Source organism: Xiphias gladius, chromosome 16 (assembly GCF_016859285.1).
Source record: "Xiphias gladius isolate SHS-SW01 ecotype Sanya breed wild chromosome 16, ASM1685928v1, whole genome shotgun sequence".
Taxonomy (NCBI): Eukaryota; Metazoa; Chordata; class Actinopteri; order Istiophoriformes; family Xiphiidae; genus Xiphias; species Xiphias gladius.
In genome coordinates this window covers 1,845,585-1,863,987 of record NC_053415.1, presented here as the reverse complement: position 1 = coordinate 1,863,987, position 18,403 = coordinate 1,845,585, and the positions used below count along the sequence as shown (strand labels likewise).

Here is an 18,403-nt window from a genome sequence, read left to right as displayed (position 1 = left end):
CTTTCTGCCCCTTTTCCCTCCTTATTCAACCCTCTCTTCTCACTCTCTACTTTTCTCAATCTCCCTCGACTCCTCTCTCTCCCTCTTTAGCTCATGTAATCATCTAGCTCACTAGGTTTTCGACTGCAGGCCACGCTGCCACAAACAATCATATCAAACTCATCTGCTCTCAACTGAAGCAGCATTTTAAAAAGGCGCACAGAAACATACACACATACACATGCGTACACAAATACAAAAACGTGCACACGTAAGCATGGTGACAGAAATCTGCACTATACAGCTGCCCCTTTTACACATGCAAGCAAACACAAGAAAAACATGGAAAGCTGTGCACACACATACTAGTACGATATATAATATAAAGTAGCAAGGAATTAATTATTTTAACTGCACAGGAAACAGATCTGACCACCTGTCAGTCTGTACTACAGGGTAGTACTGGGGAGCATTCAAATACTGAGGCCTTTTGTCACAGTTGATGACACTAAAAGGGTTTTTTTTTAGCTGGGGGGTTAGCATACCCATCTAATGTAGGGCTAGCCTTGGCACAATACTCAACACAAAGCAGCGCTAATCCAATTGGTTGAGACTCAGATCCGTAGCATTGATGTGGGGGCCTTGGCAATTGTGAGAAGAAATGAAGGATTAAACGCTGGTTAATTAATTACATATCAAGTGCGCACTCCAAAAGGCCAATGAAATCCTCGTGCTGAACTTTCTGAGGCAGTGTCACACTCTGATGGATCTTGAACAGCGCTGCTGGAGGGGAGATGCGGGGCTTGGACACACACACACACAGATAACAAGATTGAGATGCTTTCACGTAGATGTACAGGGAAACTCAAGCCCTAAGTATACAATATGTATCTATTAATTCCCATATCTTATTCACCCAACACATAAACACACGCATAATTACACCTACAAGCAAAGATTCACACAGTGGCTTGCTCCAACACTAAAAGGTAAAAATGACCATGAATCTGACTCGGCCTACGTATACCTCTCTGCCTTTCTCTCATTCTGTCTCTCCTTTTTTATGTTTATTTGTGCTTTACTGCTGGTATTTACCCATGCAAAGCTGGAGCTGGAACAGCACTAAGTACACATCATAGCAGTGGGCTGTTAAAGCTGCAAAACTGGGGCCAGAGCTAGCCGAGAAGAGGCAATTAACAACAAAACATGACACACTCCAATGGAGAAACAGCTCCCTCTCTCTCTCTTTAGGCTACAAACTAGCATTCTGGGTAGCTGCGAAGGGAGGCAGGATGGCAGCGGCATGGGGATGGGGGTTGGAGGATAAAAGATGTTGGTGGAGGGGAATCTGCAAGAGCTGCACAATTGGATTTTCCAAACCCTCTTTTTAAAGTTCCAAATTGAACTTTCCCACCGATCTTACTGCTCCAACATGATGACTCAGCAGGCTGATGAAGAGGGGTTTTGGCATGAGGCGGTGGGAAGTTGAATATTTTAAATATTCCCGTCTACTCAGGCTGTGGTAGAGAGCCACAGATAGAAATACATGGCTAGATAAAGTGAGGACTGTTGTTGTTGTTACTGGGTGTTTGTCTGGTACAGCTGTGTGTGCACAGAGAAGCTGCTCCAAGCTGCAGCTGCAGCCTTCTGAGGGGTTTAATGTGTGTGTATGTGTATTATCAGCATGTTTGCATGTTGGCCTTGCACGTATGTATCTACCTGCCTGTCTATACCACAGGTACATCTACATGTACTTGCAATCGTCTATGCTGCACTTTCTCATCCACGTTCTTCATTAACCTGAGCTGATTCCCGTCCGATCCCAATGCGATCACATTCAGTGGGAGAACCAGGGAAAGTAAACACCAGCATCAGCTCATCAATAATTAACTGCTGTGTTTGGGTGGAGGGAGCTGAAGAGCAGATGAGTGGCGGCTGATCATGTCTGCATCTCCTCAGTCAGAAGCCTTTGTAGTCCCTAAACACACACACAAACCACATCTAATGGTCCGTTCTTCTTCTGTGTGTTGATGCTCATGCACGTGTATGCTTGTAAAGATGTACCTGTGCGTGTTCCATCCCAATAAGGTATTCTTATTCAGCTTATTTGCCACCAAACTTAATATATAAAGGCTAAAAAGAGGGAAAGTGTGGTGCTGCCTATGAGCCGTTGTCAAGCATTTAACCTGCTTTATTTGTTACAGCATATTTTCCAAAATAAATGTCTGACCTGTAAGACCACAAAAATAGCTGTTAGACTCTAACACAGAAAGACATGGCCCACAATGCAAATATGCAGCAGCTGACACATGACACATTAGTGACAGAACAGCCACTTTTGTCTGTTTGGTTTTAAATTAACTTATGCGGAGCTCAATGATCATATTGTGTAACTGTTTTTCTGACACACCTGCTTAAAAGATCTCTCTGTGGGACTTCTGACTACTGTGAAGCTCAGAAGAAAATTTATATTTGTAGGATTCGGCTACTGTATAGGGATTTGTACAGTTCAGTATGATTAGTTGTTAACTTCCACATTTGATTTGCAACATTTAACGTCATCTAGCACAATAGACGGTTTGGATAAGATGCAGTATTTTCTGCTATTCTTTCCTCCTCTCTTCACTTTCCTTTCTTCCCCTTCTTTCGACTCACTCAAAAATATGGCCTTCCCCTACTGTGACAGCTCACAGATGGCTGTGGCAGAGCCTCACAGATGGTCCTATCTGCGGCACAACCCCCATCAGTGCCACACAGATGGTTTAGTCCACCTCCAATGTTTCTAACCAGGGGGCCATCGCTAAACCCCATCAGAACTTCCTCCCAGGATGGCATTAGTACATCACAGGTAATCATCAAGTGGAGTGGTCACACCTGCACCATGGAACTGGATGGTGAATTACTAAGCCAAAAGGATGGAGGAGGATTCTGAAGAGTATGAGCTGCAAAGGGTTTCATAGCTTAGGAGCCGTACAGGTCCCATTTTTCGCACTTTTTCAGTGTTTTATTTGAAATTTTGATAGCCATAAGAAGATATACTTGTGGTTTTAGGTACCAAAAAACATCTCAGTGTAGTTTTACATCTCCTTTCTCACAACTCTGCCCTGTCTTTTGTTTCAGTCTCTGAGCCTCTCTTCTGACTGGCTGACCGTTTTCTGAGTGACACACGGCCAGGCCTACCACAGGTAACTGATTGTAGCTTACTACTGTAGCTTAGTAAAATTCACCAGTAAATGCAAATGGTGATGGTCAGTCAGTGCTGGAATGAGCTGAACAGACTATCAAATTTGGGACTAAAATGCTCCGGTATTTCAGAAAAAAATAAAATTTAGCCACTGGTCTCTATTATTATCATTGGGAAGGCTGTGCGATGATAAATTGGCCTGCTGACAATGATTTTGCAGTGTTTCCTCTACATTTTCTGTCTTGTAGCTTGCAAGCTCAGTGACAGAATGACCGCTTGGTGTTGTGTTGTTAATAAAGTCAAAACAAAAAAAACGTTGGAGGATAAAGAAGCACTACTTTTTTATCCTTTCATGCAGGACTGAGGGCAGACTGGACGCTACAGTGACTCAATATCGGAAAGTGATGAGGACCAGCCAGCCTGGTGCTAGCTGGTTAGCATGCTAACTTCAATGGAAAAAAAGGATTGATAGAAATAGAAGCATAACAAGGGTTAACATTGGCGTTGCTTTCCACCACTGGTGACAGCTCTTGGGGAGTATAGGAATGAGGTTTTATGCTGAACTCCCAATGTTTCTTCTAGACTGGTAAGTGAACAGCTGTTGGCTAACATTTGCTATGTAGTGACAGCAAAAACTTACATGTAGCCCCTTTAAGGCATAGTTTCCTAACATGGGCTGTGTAAATTTCTCCATGGATTGAGTATTTTGATACTTTCATTATGTATTTATATAGCACCTAGAGCTGTTTTACAATCAAAAAAGAAATGGAAATCTCAGTTTCTACAACATTAGACCTTAAAAGGTTCAGTATGCATCAGTCAAGTATTCAGTAGTATCCATAAAGCTGATGCTGTTTCATGATCTGAAAGCACTATGTATAAAGCATGCTGGCCATCTTCTGACAACGTTTTCCTACAACTTTCAATTGTCTGTCTTTAAGATTTCCATTTTGAATCATGCTAAATTGATTTATACAAGAAGCAAATCCCAATTGGAGAATTACTTTAGACTCCTTTAGATGGTATTTTAACATAACTTTAAATGGATCTAAAATGTTTACTATGTGCTTATATCTGTAGAATCTTGTGAAAAATCATCCTTTTTGATACTCTCAGTCTGTGATGATCAAGGAATTCTCATATTTATCTTTCACCTCATCCTCAATTTCATTTACTTCAGTTTATTTCATCCTTTCCCCACAATATCCATCAACAACCTTTAGGGAAAGGATATGAACTTGCATTCAACTATACTGCGAGGTATATGTGCACATGAAACATTAATTAAACTCCATTGTAGCTATATGAGAGCATGTCAGCATAACACTTCACCAGCTCTGTCTGACCACTTATTGACTAGAGTAACAAAAATTCACAACCACACAAGAAACTCCAAAATTCAAGGTATGTCACCAACAGATGGTTCTTCAAGTGGTTCTTCTTGCTGAACTGTTTAAGGCTGTTTTTCCTCTTAAGTTATGCAAGGCCTAATTTTTCGCCTACAGGGATGAAATGAACAAATACTTACAGATGATGTAGTAGTCTTTCCCCCTGAAGAACTCTAGGCCCCATAAATTGGGGCTGAACTCCTGAAATTTAAGGGTGAACTTGACGTCCTGGTCAGGCTTGACACAGTTGAGGAGTGGCGTGTCAGCCTTGGTGATGGTGCAGCTCTCCAGCTGCTCTCTGGGCACCATGTACACCTTGTAATACTCCACGCCATCAGCCACCCCACCGTCCACACGGGGGCACACAATGTCCAATTTATCCCCAATCTGGGGATACAATACCACGCCTTGGCCTTGCACAAATCTGAAAGGAGAGGTGGGGTGGCAGGGAACAACAGCAGAGAAAGAAATATATTAGTTAGCTGCAGAAAAACTGATAAGTCATCCATTGTGCATTGTGGATTGGAGTGCTTGCCATTAAAAAGAAAAGTCGGCCAAAAAAAGAAAAGTCGGCTCAATTATTGATGCGGTAATTACCGATTGTGTCCATTAATTTTAGATGATGAAAGATAATGGCAAAATGTGTGATGTGTGTGTGTACGTGTGTGGTGCAAAGTGACACCCACTTTCTTAAGATAAAAAACCACAGAGCTTTTTTCAGCATTGTAGCAGTGAGGGAAAGAGCCAATATTTAACCGGATAAATGTATGAAGGTGGCGCACTTGCAGGACACAAGGGAAATTGCAGAACAGTGTTAGCATACAAAATAGAAAATTGACAATCAATAAAAGCCCAGATTGGTTCATTCGCAACAACAGGAACAGCAGCAGAAACATACACACACACATAGCCAGAGATCCTGGCTGGCTTTGTCTGGGAGAGATGAGTTTCCCTAAATTCTTCCCAATAGTAAAATAATGTTGCCGTTTACTATCTAAGTATTGAGAGCCCCTGCAGCATTCCTGTGATGCTCTCACACACACACATTCACAGCTGGAGCTTGAGTTAGAGGTGAAACCTTGTATTTAGCTGCTAAATGAATTTGCCCCATGCTTGAATGCAATTTGAAATGTTAACCATCGACACCCAGAAGGCTTTTTATGGCATACTGTGAATACTGATATAAACAGACAGAAATGCATTACAAATATTGACTACTGAAAATGAAGGAAACTTCTATTAAGATTTAAGTTTAACATGGTGATAATATACACTTGTGGTACTGTGTGTGTCTGATGGGTGCAGATGGACGTCTAGTAAGGGAGGGCCAAAAAAATGGGTTTTTACCTATGTGAACTACAGCTGAAACAATAAATTGATTAGTCAATTAGTAGATTGAGAGAAAATTAATCCGCAGCATTTTTTATGCACAAATCCATAAAACATTACCTAGTTCCACATCTAAATTGTGATCATATGCTGCTTTTATTTGTTTCATGTGATAACAAACTTGGTTCTAGTGCCTCAGTAACAGTTCTTTTAATTTTTGATTAATCTGTCATTTTGTTTTTCAAGTTATCAGCTAATTAGTCTATAAAATGTAGAAGATACTGAAAAATGGTCATCACATCTTTGCTGAGTGAAAGGTAACATCGTCAAATTGCTTTTGTCTGACCAACAGTTCAAATCCAAAGATATTCCATTTACAATTATATTCAGGAAATATATAAATGAAAAGCAGAAAATCCTCACATTTGAGAAGATGGAACCAACAAATGTTCAACATTTTGCTTGATGAATGACTTACATTATTAATAAAGTTCAAAATTGTCAATGAACTTCTGATAATCAACTAATTCTTTCAGCACTAGTTTTTTTGTTCAGTTCTTCTTACCTAGTTTTTCTGGCTTTCTCTCTAGCAGTATATACTGTAAATACAAATGTCTATAATTGTGGGCAGGCCCAGCATCTCAAGTGACCTTCTACCCCTTTTCCTGGAAGTACAGGGGAACTTATGAAGCTCATTTCAAAAGCAATAAGATAGAAAACATCACAGTCGTCTGCTCTCTCGGTGAGGCCTGAACCCCAGCATAAGGCTTTTGTGTTTTGGTCTTCTTTGTTTTTTTTTTGAGTACAAAGACAGCCACCACAGGCGGCAGGGGAGCCACAGGAGAACGTCGGCAAGGCACAGCCGATTTATAATTAACAAAGAGCACAAAATGAAATAGTGAGATGGGGTGTTCACGACATAATCATTTATATACAGTATACAAATACATGTATATGTGTGTGTGTGTGTGTGTGTGTGTGTGTGTGTGTGTGTGTGTGTGTGTATGTGTGTGTGTGTGTGTGTGTGTGTGTGTGTACAGTACATACTGACTGCAAGCTTCCACAGGAACATTTTTCCCTACGACTTCCTCTTCTTTCCATATGTGTCACATACCCTCTTTGTCTTTCAAATGTACAGATACAGACATATACATTATTTCCTTTCTCCTTGTCATCTTCTTTGCTACCGGCATGAGCACGTGCACTAGTGAGCGCGCAATTGCACGCACATATACAAACATAGACACAAACACATGCACATACACAGTGACTAACTAGGACGAGCAAATATTTTTTTCTGCCCCCTGGGGACACACTCAGCGGAGGTATAGCGTGTCCAGTGACGAACACAGTGAGAGAGAGAGAGAGAGAGAGAGAGAGAGAGAGAGAGAGAGAGAGAGAGAGGAAGGGTATGTATGTCTATCATTTGTAGCGCCATCTGGCATCATCTTATCATCTTTGTGTGTGTGTCTGGAGGAGGACGGGGATGAGGGGGGAGAAGTGGAGCACAGAGATCCAGAGAGAGAGAGAGAGAGAGAGAGAGAGAGAAAGAGAGAGAGGAAAGGTCCTTAGAAAAGCCTTGGGTGCTTCACTTCTAAACAAATACTGTTGAGCTGTATGTGTATGCATTAACGTTGTGTGTGTGTGTGTGAGTATGGTTGGAAGCACTTGTTCATGTGTGCAAGATGACATATGTTTTTACACAGGAGTGAAAGCATACATTTATTCATGTTCTTATTTAAACGTGTGTATATGTGTGTGTGTGAGTTAGTGCTTGTGTTTGTCTGTGTTTGTTGCGTACCTCGTGGTGGCCATTACTGATCTAAAGAGGTTGATCTAGACCTGCATCAATACTCTGCTTCCATAAGGACAACACAGAGAGGTGAACAACATCCCTGTCCTACAGCTCCACATCCTTATCGCCTTGTCCCACCATGCTCGGCTTGTCAGGATCCATATGTTCATCACTATGTATTCTGGTACTTCTATGATCTTAAAACAGGGGCTGCCAGTTTATGAAGTTCAGAGTTTGGACTTAAAGATGACATATCACATTCAAGGGAATGGTTCAGCATTATGTGAAATACTTTTGTTTCTGGTCTGAGAGGAGCAAATTCATATCAGTCTCATGTCTGTATTAATTTTGAAGCTAAGGTCGGGACAGGTATTGTTTGTGTTAGCATAAAGGCTGAAGGCATGGGAAAACAGTTAGCCTGGCTCTATCCAAAGTTATTATATGCGTAAGTAACATTTTGTATCTTGTTTGTTTATCTGCACACACAGAGAAATGTATAAATGTAAGAATTTATGGTTTCAGGGGCAGTTCTGATCTGGAACTACCCAGACTATAGCTGTTTAGAAGTACTGTAAAGAGTGAGGCTTGTAAAGAAATGGTTTTGGTATGGAACTCCCTAAAACCACACATTTTTGTCTTTACATTTCTGTTCATGTGCTGGTTCAATATATTAGATAAAATTTGTAAATAAACCAGCTTTCGCAGTCATGGCAGGCGCATCCTTTTACTGGACAAAGCCAACCCAGCTGTTGCCCCTGCTTCCTGTCTTTATGCTAACGTGGGCTAAGCATATCCCGAAACCAGCTGCATATTTATCTTACAGACTTGAGATCGATATTGAACTTCTCGTCTAACCCTCAGAAAGAAAACATATACTAAATTTCCCCAAAAGTTTTTCCTTTAAATTCAGATAGCTAGAATTAGCTTTAGGTCAAGATCAGGACTGGGGAATAAATGTAGCTAATGTAAGGCCCTCTCACATAACAGGAAAACCAAAAAAATGTGTCATAAAATCTAACTCAAGGAAATTAGTCAAAATGTCCCAACACAACCCACTCACACACACATACAGGCACAGGCCCACACCTACTGTACATATTCATACATGGTGAATATATAATATATACAGATATACGGGAGCTGAGGGAAATGTCATCCTCACATGTGAATATCTCTCTCTGTCACTGTTCGTTTCACACACTTGGGTGTGTATTATGTGTGTTTTTTTCTGACAGAGCATAAGATTCTGTATCACAATGGCTGTATCCTGTTCTTTCATTGTCTTTACGATTCAAAACTGAGATCTGCCTTAGCCAGGGGCACAAAAACAAAACTAACACACACCATCCTCTCTATTACACTCTTGTATTTTAGCCAGCTGGTTTAAAGCAAAGTGCTGTATAATAGCATTCAATATATGCTGACAAAGAAGAATAAACCTGATTGAATGTAGGTTTAAAGATAAGCTGTAAAGAGGCTGATTAAGGACAAATGTGAGCTATCCTGGATTGTCTCATAGAGAAAAACACCAAATGACTAAGGAAAAAATGGTGAGGAATGAGAGAAAAGATGAATACAGAGACATTGTTAAATTGGACACTCATTAATTTGTTCTGCGCCTCCCTCCTGCACTCTGTGTCCTCCCCTGCCTCTATTTTGCGATGGGTAAATGTCTGTCAGACACCAGACACCTGTCCCAATGGCAGCCATTAGAACCAAACTCCAGGTGGACAAGGTCACACAGACAGGCTGAGGAGTCTCATACAGGTACTGCGTAGATAGAAAGGGTGACTAAAGGGAGGGAAAGAGGAGGGAAGGGGCAGAAATCAAATAAAAGCTTCTCCCATCATCTCATGATTGTAAATGCATTTGACTCCCACCCACGGGGTGCCACCTTGCTTTAAGGCAAACTTGGACTTTCACTCCTCCTCTTTCACTGCCTTCCTCCTCAGCGGAAGGTAGTGGATATTAGATATTTATACACATAAAAAAATTGGGAAATACAGTATACTTGACTAGATAAATATAAGTAACTGAGGCTGTGTTTAATGACGTGTAACTGTGTGTTATAATCAAAAAATGTAAAAAGTAAGAAAGTATTTTGGTTTGTTGATGTGAAAAAAACACTGTGTCAAAACAAAGAATCAACAGCTGGTTCCTGCTGGTCTAAAAAGGTAATAACAATCATGTGTGACTTTTTGACTCTTTAAGAGAAGTCTACAAATGTCGGTAAGTTGAGAAAGGCAAGATTTTGGAGCAGGAATGCTGTAAAACTGCATCTTAGTTGTACTACAGCACAGAGGTGTAGCTTAATTAATTCGTTGATTAAGTACATTTTAATAATCCAATAATTGTTTAAGTCATTTATCAAGTAAAATGACAAATATTTGCTGGTTTAGCTTCTCAAATGTGAGGAATCACTGCTTTTTTCCATTTTATATCATTGTAAACTGATATCTTTGGGGTTTAACCTGTTTACTAGACAAAACAAAACACCTGAAAACATCACTTAAGCTATCTTAACTTTTTATTTTATTTTATAGACTAGACCACTAATCGAAGACTTGAAAAAAACAGATAAAAAAACGAAAATAATATGAAAATTATTGTGAGTTCTAGCCCTACTTTTTTGGGGGGGGTGTGGGTTCCAGTTTTCTCTCATGTCACGTACCCACTTATCGAAAACTGTATCCCGGCAAAATGTAATCACAGGATGTGACGAGAGCACAAGGGACAAAGAAGGAAAGCAAGAGACATAGATACAAACAGTAGCACTCCTCTTCTTCCTTTTCTGATTACTATTTGTCCCTCTATCTGCCCTCCTCCCCTTCTCCTACAAACAACACACCAACTGCTCTGACAATGCTGGGAGAAAAGTTAACTAAGAAGCTGAACAGAATTGACAGCTCTATCATCAGGTCTCATTTCTCTCACCTCTAAACTCACTATCAGGCCATTTGGTGGGAAGGTGAGAACAGCCCCAGCTGTCTGAACTCACCTCGCAATCTCCACATCTCTGCCAGAGCTACAAAAAAGCTTTTATAAGTTTTCATAATGATACATCAAAATTTCAACAAACAAGCCTGCAGCTTTTCTTAGAAAGGATTTAAAGCAATTACTTCTTTCTGTGATTGCTCCTTAGTGGATGTCCAAGACTGCTTTTTAATTGTGTTGGCATTGAAGTATGGATAAAATGATTAATACAACCCCAAAGGGAGTTAAAAGTCAAACTTAACAAAACAGCAAAACACATAGTGATAAAATTATCTTTCTTTGTGAAATACAGAGCTTTATATTTTTGGTTGAAGGTACTTTTGAAACCAAGTGAAAGCGAAATTAATGCAGTCTCTTCCTGATACATGACAACCACAGGTGCACACTCACTGGGTGTCCTGGAGACTTGAAACAGTTTGTCAAATGACTTCTGTTTTTCTCGTTTATCTTCTAACCACCTCCCTTCACCTTAAGTTTGGTGTCTTTTTTAGTTTGTGTGTGTGTGTGTGTGTGTGTGTGTGTGTGTGTGTGTGTCTGAAGGGGTTTGGGGAGGACAGGGGGAATGTTTGGGGCAAACACAGCAAAGTTAAAAAAAAAAAAAAAAGGAGAAGGAAGAGGAAAAAGGGGAGGAGGACTTGTAGACCTACTTTCTGAGGTTATAACCACTGCACCTATCACCAGTAAAAAAAAAAAAAGCAGAAAAAGTTAGATACCCTTTCCTCCATGCCTTCTATTTCTCGCTGTTTTTCCTTGCACTGAACCCTTGCATCCTCCTGTCACTGCACCTCTTTACAAAACCCCCTTCATTCCTCTACCTGTTCTCTCTTTCAGCCTTTCTGGTTAAACCATTGGATTGTTGGATTTGTGTGTGACAACACTGAGCCACAGTGGCTGCCCTGGTCTAATCCTCCTGTCCAAATCTCCCCTTCGTTCTCTTCCTTTGGCCCTGAAGTTATGAGAAAACAGAGGGAAGTGAGAGGAGGGTGAATATTTACTGCAGATCAAGAGCAACTGTTTGACTCGCAATTCCAGCTGCAATGCAAGGATTCATTATAGTGGCAGACAAAGAGGCCAAGCTGGGGCATAGTAAGGGTTAATCCACCCACAATTCTTTGCAGCGCCCCGGCTTTCGCCCTCTGTCGGCTGAGGGGACAGAGGTCTTTACACTGACTGTCACCCTATCCCTCCTTTGTCCTCTCTCTGGTTCTGTCTGCGCTCCAGGCCTTCGGCCCTACCTTTCATCCTGTAATCCAGGCCTATGGGATCGGAGTAGGCCTAGACATAATTATCCTCCTCGCCCTAAGGGGCCCTGATGCTTTCTTCCCTCCCTCTCTGTTTCATTTCTCTCACTTTTTTCCCATTCTTTCGTTCCGTTCTTTTACTACACAATCTTAATCATAAACCTTTCTCCTGGCAGTAATCAGAAAAGCCCTGTCAACCTCGATAACCCCGGCAGTGTGAACTCTCTGTCGAACATAGCAGGATTTCACTTTGTCTCTTTCCACTTTTCCCTCACCCATGTTGCTAGTCGATGTAACTAAATTAAAACAACTGATCTTACTCTCTCCTAGCTCCAGCAAGAATTGAAGAACAAAAAAGACAAAATTCGAGGCACTACAGGGAAGGAGGGATAGTTGGAGGAAGAGGGAGGGTATCGTTACAACATTCAGTACAAGGCCTCATCAGTCATTCATGATGGCCCTGCATCTCTATGTCTACCCCCTCTCTCCCACTTCCTCCCTCTCTCTCTAAGCCCCCCTACATTCACAAAAGTACCCACAAAGGTGCCCCCGTCACTGCCCGGTCACAAAGGGCCTTTGGGCTACTATGTAATCTCTTAATGAACTGCAGTAGAAGAGAGGGAGCGCTCCTTTTACATAAACCATGTAAAGCAGGCCTCTCCTTTGTTTCTCCCTCCCAACTACAAAATGGATTACCAGAAGAAGGAGGTGTGTGTGATGTGACTTGTCTATGTGTGTGTGTTGGGGAGATTGGGGAGAGGGGAAGGTGGTGGTGGGGTCATTCTCCTTTTTTCCTTAGGAGTTTCATGCATAAGGGCAGTAAAGTAGTGAAGCACAAACAATAATGACATTTAATTGACAGAGCTGAGGGCTCTGTGGGGGATTTTTTTTTTTTCTTTTTTTTAAAAATAGATAGACACACACTTCATAAACACATACACTCCCACAATGTGAGACAGAGGGAGAGATCCTGGCTATTTTTTTTATCCTGTCCCCCAGCCTGCACACACAAAGGCATTAGACTGGCCGGAAGCCTTCACATTTCTAACATTCATACTTTCTTGAATACTCAAAGAGGAGCACTAACACAACCTAAAGGAGAGCTGCGGAGGCAGGAACTACTTGGTCTGTTGAGCATATTGCTGACCCGCTGAATAAAGATATTCATGCTTTGGGGTTCTCTGCTGCTGAGGAGGAATAACTGATACACAGGCCTGAGGACTTTCAACAAGCTGTGAAAAAGGATAATAAAAGTTAAGTAGTTGTTTATTCAGCCAACACTCACAGGAATGTTATTTATCAGACATACACTGAATGTGAAAAATTAGATGTCTCAAAGTTTCAAAATTCTATTAATTTGTCTGTTTTCCATCATCAACATCTTCTTGGTGAAGAGTAATAAGGGAAATCAATAAGAATAAAGAAAGATTTTAGCTAAAGTCAGAGTGCCTCGTTTGAAATATGTTCAGTCTATATGAACTTGAATTACAAGATGAAGTTATTGTCCTTGTTCTTATTTACTTAAAAAGAAAGAGGTGTCTGGGCATACAATGATATCACTCTCTGGCCTTTTATCTCTGAACTGCTCACCCAGACCGAACGCAAAGAATGCGCACATGCACAGCTAATTCCGCGGAATGCGCGCCGCATTTGAGGCAGCCCGAAGCTTATACTTGCTCAGAGGATGAACACTTAGTTTTTTCTTCCTTTCAGAATTAAAAGTGACAGGCCAAGTGTAATGACATACTAATTTGCAAGGAGTGCAGCTCCAAAATGGAGAAGGTTTCATGCTCTGGCTCTGTGAGGAAGGTATTTTATAAGTACAAAATAACTTGTTGGATGATCCCTATATAGAAAACGATGGCTTTGCCAAAAAGCAAAATGAAGAATGTCTAGACATAGCATGATTTTGAAAAAAATATATATATATAATATATACAATATGTGTGTATGTGTGTGTGCGGTGTATATATATATATGTGTGTGTGTGTGTGTGTGTGTGTGTGTGTGTGTGTGTGTGTGTGTGTGTGTGTGTGTGTGTAAGCAGATGTCTCCTGCTAAAAAACATTTCTGGGGGTTTTTTTCGTCACTGTCTCTCTACTAAGGTCAAATGGTCATCAAATGGCACTATATAGGCCGTGGTCTACACTAAGGAACTCAGTGCCATTTGGGATGGAATAAAGGTGTCCAAAGTGGAACCTTGACCAATACTATTAACCTTTAAAAATTATTTTTTTCCACTGTTCTTCCTCAAAATGAGGTAAAAGTAGTATTTGGTGTGTCATTAGGTGCAAAGCCTGGACATAAAGGCGTAAAGACACGGATGGTAATGGCACTCAAGGGGTTCTGCAAGTAGAAAACCAGAGCTCAGTCCTATAGACAAAGCAGCAAATCCTCTCTCCAAATACACTAACATGACAAACAAGCGAGCGCGCATGGTTATGCAAGCTACAGGTTAATGCTCATTTTCAGCAGTTATAAGCCATGCAACGTAGACGCCTGTTAGGCCAGCATTACATCTGTAATGTATGTACTTTACTCAGGAAAACAGGAGAAAGAGAGGGAGAGGGGCTTTCTGGCTATACCGGAGCCAGAAGCTGAATTATTGAGTGAGTTGGAGTTTGGCCGTGACGAAAGGGCAACAAAGAGGGGCGCCCCCCGCCGGGCTGACACCAGGGGTGTAAAGGAGGAGAAAGACACCTTTTTATTTGAAGAAAAGAGTTTCACCGCCTTTCTTGGCCTGTAGGAATATATACTAGGCAAATGGATGATCTAGATTATCTTAGGTTGGTGGATGTAATATAAGAAAAGGGAAGGAAAAGAGAGTTAAGGTACAAGGCCTGTGTTTGTTCGCCTATATCCTTAATACTCACCCACAGGAGGTCACAGCCAATGTATTACTTAGAAAAAACATACAGCACCACTGTATGGGACACTTCCAGCGCCCATGGTGTGACGCTTTATATTCAGGCGTCTGAAAGCGGCAAGAAATGGTTGTCGGTGGTTGGAGTTGCAAGGCGTTCTATTAAAAGTTTTCATCTCACTAACCATATTTCCAGCATAACTCACTCTAAAAAGATCCTATTTTCCTCAATTAATTGGTGAAATCTTTTTTCCCACAGAATGCTGGACACAACTACTGAGCATCAGAGCCCCGGTAGAACGTCCCGCCAGCTCCATGAAGTCTCCGCCTCGTCGTACTGTAAAAGCACAACTAGGATTCATTTCTCATCTGTTTCTCTCATTTATATTATCTTCATAATGGAGGATGAAAATTACACCCAATATCTGATCCAGTACAAGCGTAAATGAGAGGGAATAGACGGGCCTGCTAATGAGTTCAATACAGCTTCAAATATCTGCTTATATAAAATGTATTCGGACCTGTTACAAATATGAATAGGAATACGCCTAGCCGAAGTTATTATTGACCGAGGAAGCGAAGCGTAAAATTGCCTTCAAAATTAATTTTACCCACCCTGCGCACAACCAAAACGAGCTACATATCTCAGTGCCTGCACAGAAATATTCGGAAAAACAACAAATAATGGATGAATCACACAAACTATTGGGCGGCTTCGTTTGAAGCGGTTTTGTGTACTGCTGAGTGGCATCATAACGCACGGCCGAGCGGGCCATCGCTGTCCACTGCGCGTAAATATTCCCCAAAGAAGACAAGACACAAACAGTAATTCTATCAGGTAAGCAGTAAAGTAATGAGACAAGAGCCGAAATAGTTTCCCTTATCTCGACAGGTGTTTCGGATGAGTAGCCTATGGAGGCTTTATCGTTTTAGGCGTATTAGCCTGTCTGGTTAACCCCGATACTCCTCGGAAATAAAAACCTAAACTAGTTCAAAAAGTGTGGGGGTTTAACTACAGAGCGGCTGGGGATCGATTTGCGATTTTTACCAATCATAAAGGTTCGCTGGGGAACTCGGCAAACAGATGACCAACCAATTTGTATTTCTTTTGACAAAATCTGACTTTCCAGACGCGATTCCAACAGATCGCCACTGTTTCGCGGAAAAGGACTGTGAGAATAGCTTAACAGGCGAAGATAAATTCAAATTTAAATCACGCTACTCTGGTAGCTCTTTGTTCTACTCAGTGTGTGCTGAAGTGAAGAATTATTAATATATATGTATATATATATATACCTTGTGTTAATTCCTGTTATTTTACGCACGTAAGCCATGGGCGGCGAGCAAGCCAACATTAAATTGCCTGATTTTTCAACGGAGTCTGGCTTGAAATCGTCTCCACACGGGAGGGCGTACGGCACCTACGGGAGCAAATAATCAGCGCGGCTTGTGCTCTACTTACTTGGTATTTGTTGTGTTCCAGTAGATGGACTCCAGGATGAGCGCCCGGCACAAGTCCACTTTGAAGGCAATAAACAAAACTCCAAAATAATATCTCCACATCGAATCCCCCATGGTTAGCCTGCCTGCCTCCGGGTGGGTGCACAATCCGTCTCAAAATAACCAAATCTGTATGTCAAAAAATCAGACGACAAGCGCTCCAGAAAGGGCTGACCGCGGCAATGTCTTCACTTTATATCCCGATCCAGTTGGGATGCGCACGGACCACAAACCCCGATCAGAGCATCTCCAGATGAGAGACCTGCTACAAAAAAACCAAAAGGCGCACGGCAGTTCTTAATTCAGCAGACAGTGCGTTTATATTCTCTCCTATTCAGAGAGCAGACCTAAACCCGCTGTAATACATTCCTCAGAGAGAAAAAGTGCTGGTGTCCGCTGTGGACCGGGCGGCAGATGGAAATCAATACAAATATAAATCCCCCTGCGTTAAAGTCCAGCAATGCACGCCAAAATCCAGTGCAGCAGCAGCAGAGCAAAAAACCGTGATGGCTGGTGGTGGAATGGTAAGTGATCCCCTTTCAGCTGGTGCTGGTGGTGCTGAGCAACAAACTGTGGGTGACAGGAGCCGAAAAATGAGAAAGGCTAAACAATGAGGTCGGATGGTCAAAATTAAGAAAATGATCAAATATGAGAATGAAAGAAATCAAAGGAGCTGGAATGGAAATTCTCATACTACAGGCCCCCAAAACAAGTGCTGCAGCTGAAGCCTGCAGATCCGTCCCAGACGCCCGCAGACAGACGTAGAGATGATGCCTCAGCGACGCTCCGAAACCTGGATGGAAAGTAACTGCAAGGGACCGAGACTGTGAATATTTGGTGGAGTTGGTTATGCCCAGGCCCCGCCTCGCGCCGCCGCTGATTGGTCCCTGGGAAGGAAAGTCAATAGGAGCTCTGCTGTCAGTCAAAGAGGGCAACTGGTTCAGTACGGTGACTAGTGGTGAGTAAAAAGGGGAGACATTACAGTGGAATCCTACTTTTTTATAATAGGCAGGTGAATTAACGAGACTATAACCAGAGAAAAATGTATTTGTGTCTAATTATGACTGAATAAAAGTGTCATAGCTACATGATAATAACACAAGGAGGCTATAATTAATGCAATAATACAAAAAGTGACAATAAAGGTGAATGCCACTACAATGAAAAATAATGTATATCGATGATAACACCCCTCTTGTTCCCTCTAAAAGATGACAGCAGTTTACCTAAACAGACCAGATCTTGTGTAAATTTAACATTTTTATTTCTTTTGAAAAGAATTATAGCCCTCAAAAAACAAATAAGGCGCACTTCTGGCGTGTTATAGTTTCTGTGGATAAGGCCCATAATGAAAACAATGAGCAAACATTTGCTCCCATAAGGCTCATACACAAGATTGAATTGAGCCACAATGCTGCATGTGTCTCTACTGATTGCACTATAGTGCAGTTCAAGTTTTTTCGAAAGGCAAGAGCACCCACTAGCGGTAAATCCGTTTAAGAGGCAGCTGAGGAAAACCAGAGACAATCGAATCATGTTCAATTTTATATCTAAATGAAACTTAAACATCACAAAACATAGTGTATTCATTTAGGATAAATAAAATAGAGCATTATAGTATTTAAAACAGATATTGTTTACTAACACATTGGTAGTTTTAAAGGAAAATCCACATGCAAAATGTTATTTTACCAGACATTCAAGTTCCTTCAAAGCCTAGGAATGGCACACATTCACACTTCCTGAAAACACTACATTTTTAGTCAGTGACTTCTAATTCGACGAGCACACACAGGCCTACAAACACACACACCTCTGTCAACTGTAGATTACAGCTCTCCCGTTGTGTGAAGTTTTGGCACCTTTTAACGACTTAATTCGATCAGGGCGTTTTTAAGGCAGACGCTGTGGTCTGTGGCTGTTTGCTTAGCTGATAATCAGGCCGATGTAACACCGGGCAGATACCTGAGGAGTCCGATCCCACGTCTCCCCTTTCCTGCCCTGGAATAAACACAGAGAAGGGGCACAGGCTTTCAACCCACACTGGATGTATATTGCAACTGCGTGGACATTAGATCATTCAAACACGAGTTAAAGGAAAGGCCAACGAGACAGGCATGTGGGACTCTG

At 41.5% G+C, this 18,403-nt stretch overlaps 1 protein-coding gene across 2 annotated transcripts in view; it reads right to left on the bottom strand.

The window, feature by feature from the left end:
• The window catches only part of efnb2a (ephrin-B2a), a 29,909-nt gene extending 12,853 nt beyond the window's left edge, over positions 1-17,056 (bottom strand). The window contains exons 1-3 of one of the 2 annotated variants that reach the window (XM_040148832.1): positions 16,968-17,041; positions 16,236-16,843; positions 4,692-4,975 (exon numbers count right to left, since the gene is read on the bottom strand). In XM_040148832.1, the coding sequence (XP_040004766.1) occupies positions 4,692-4,975; positions 16,236-16,348 (397 nt within the window). In that variant the 5' untranslated portion in view covers positions 16,349-16,843; positions 16,968-17,041. Of the gene's footprint in view, positions 1-4,691; positions 4,976-16,235 lie in introns of both variants that reach the window. The other variant, XM_040148831.1, reaches the window with a different exon arrangement.
• Between the last annotated feature and the right edge of the window lie 1,347 nt (positions 17,057-18,403).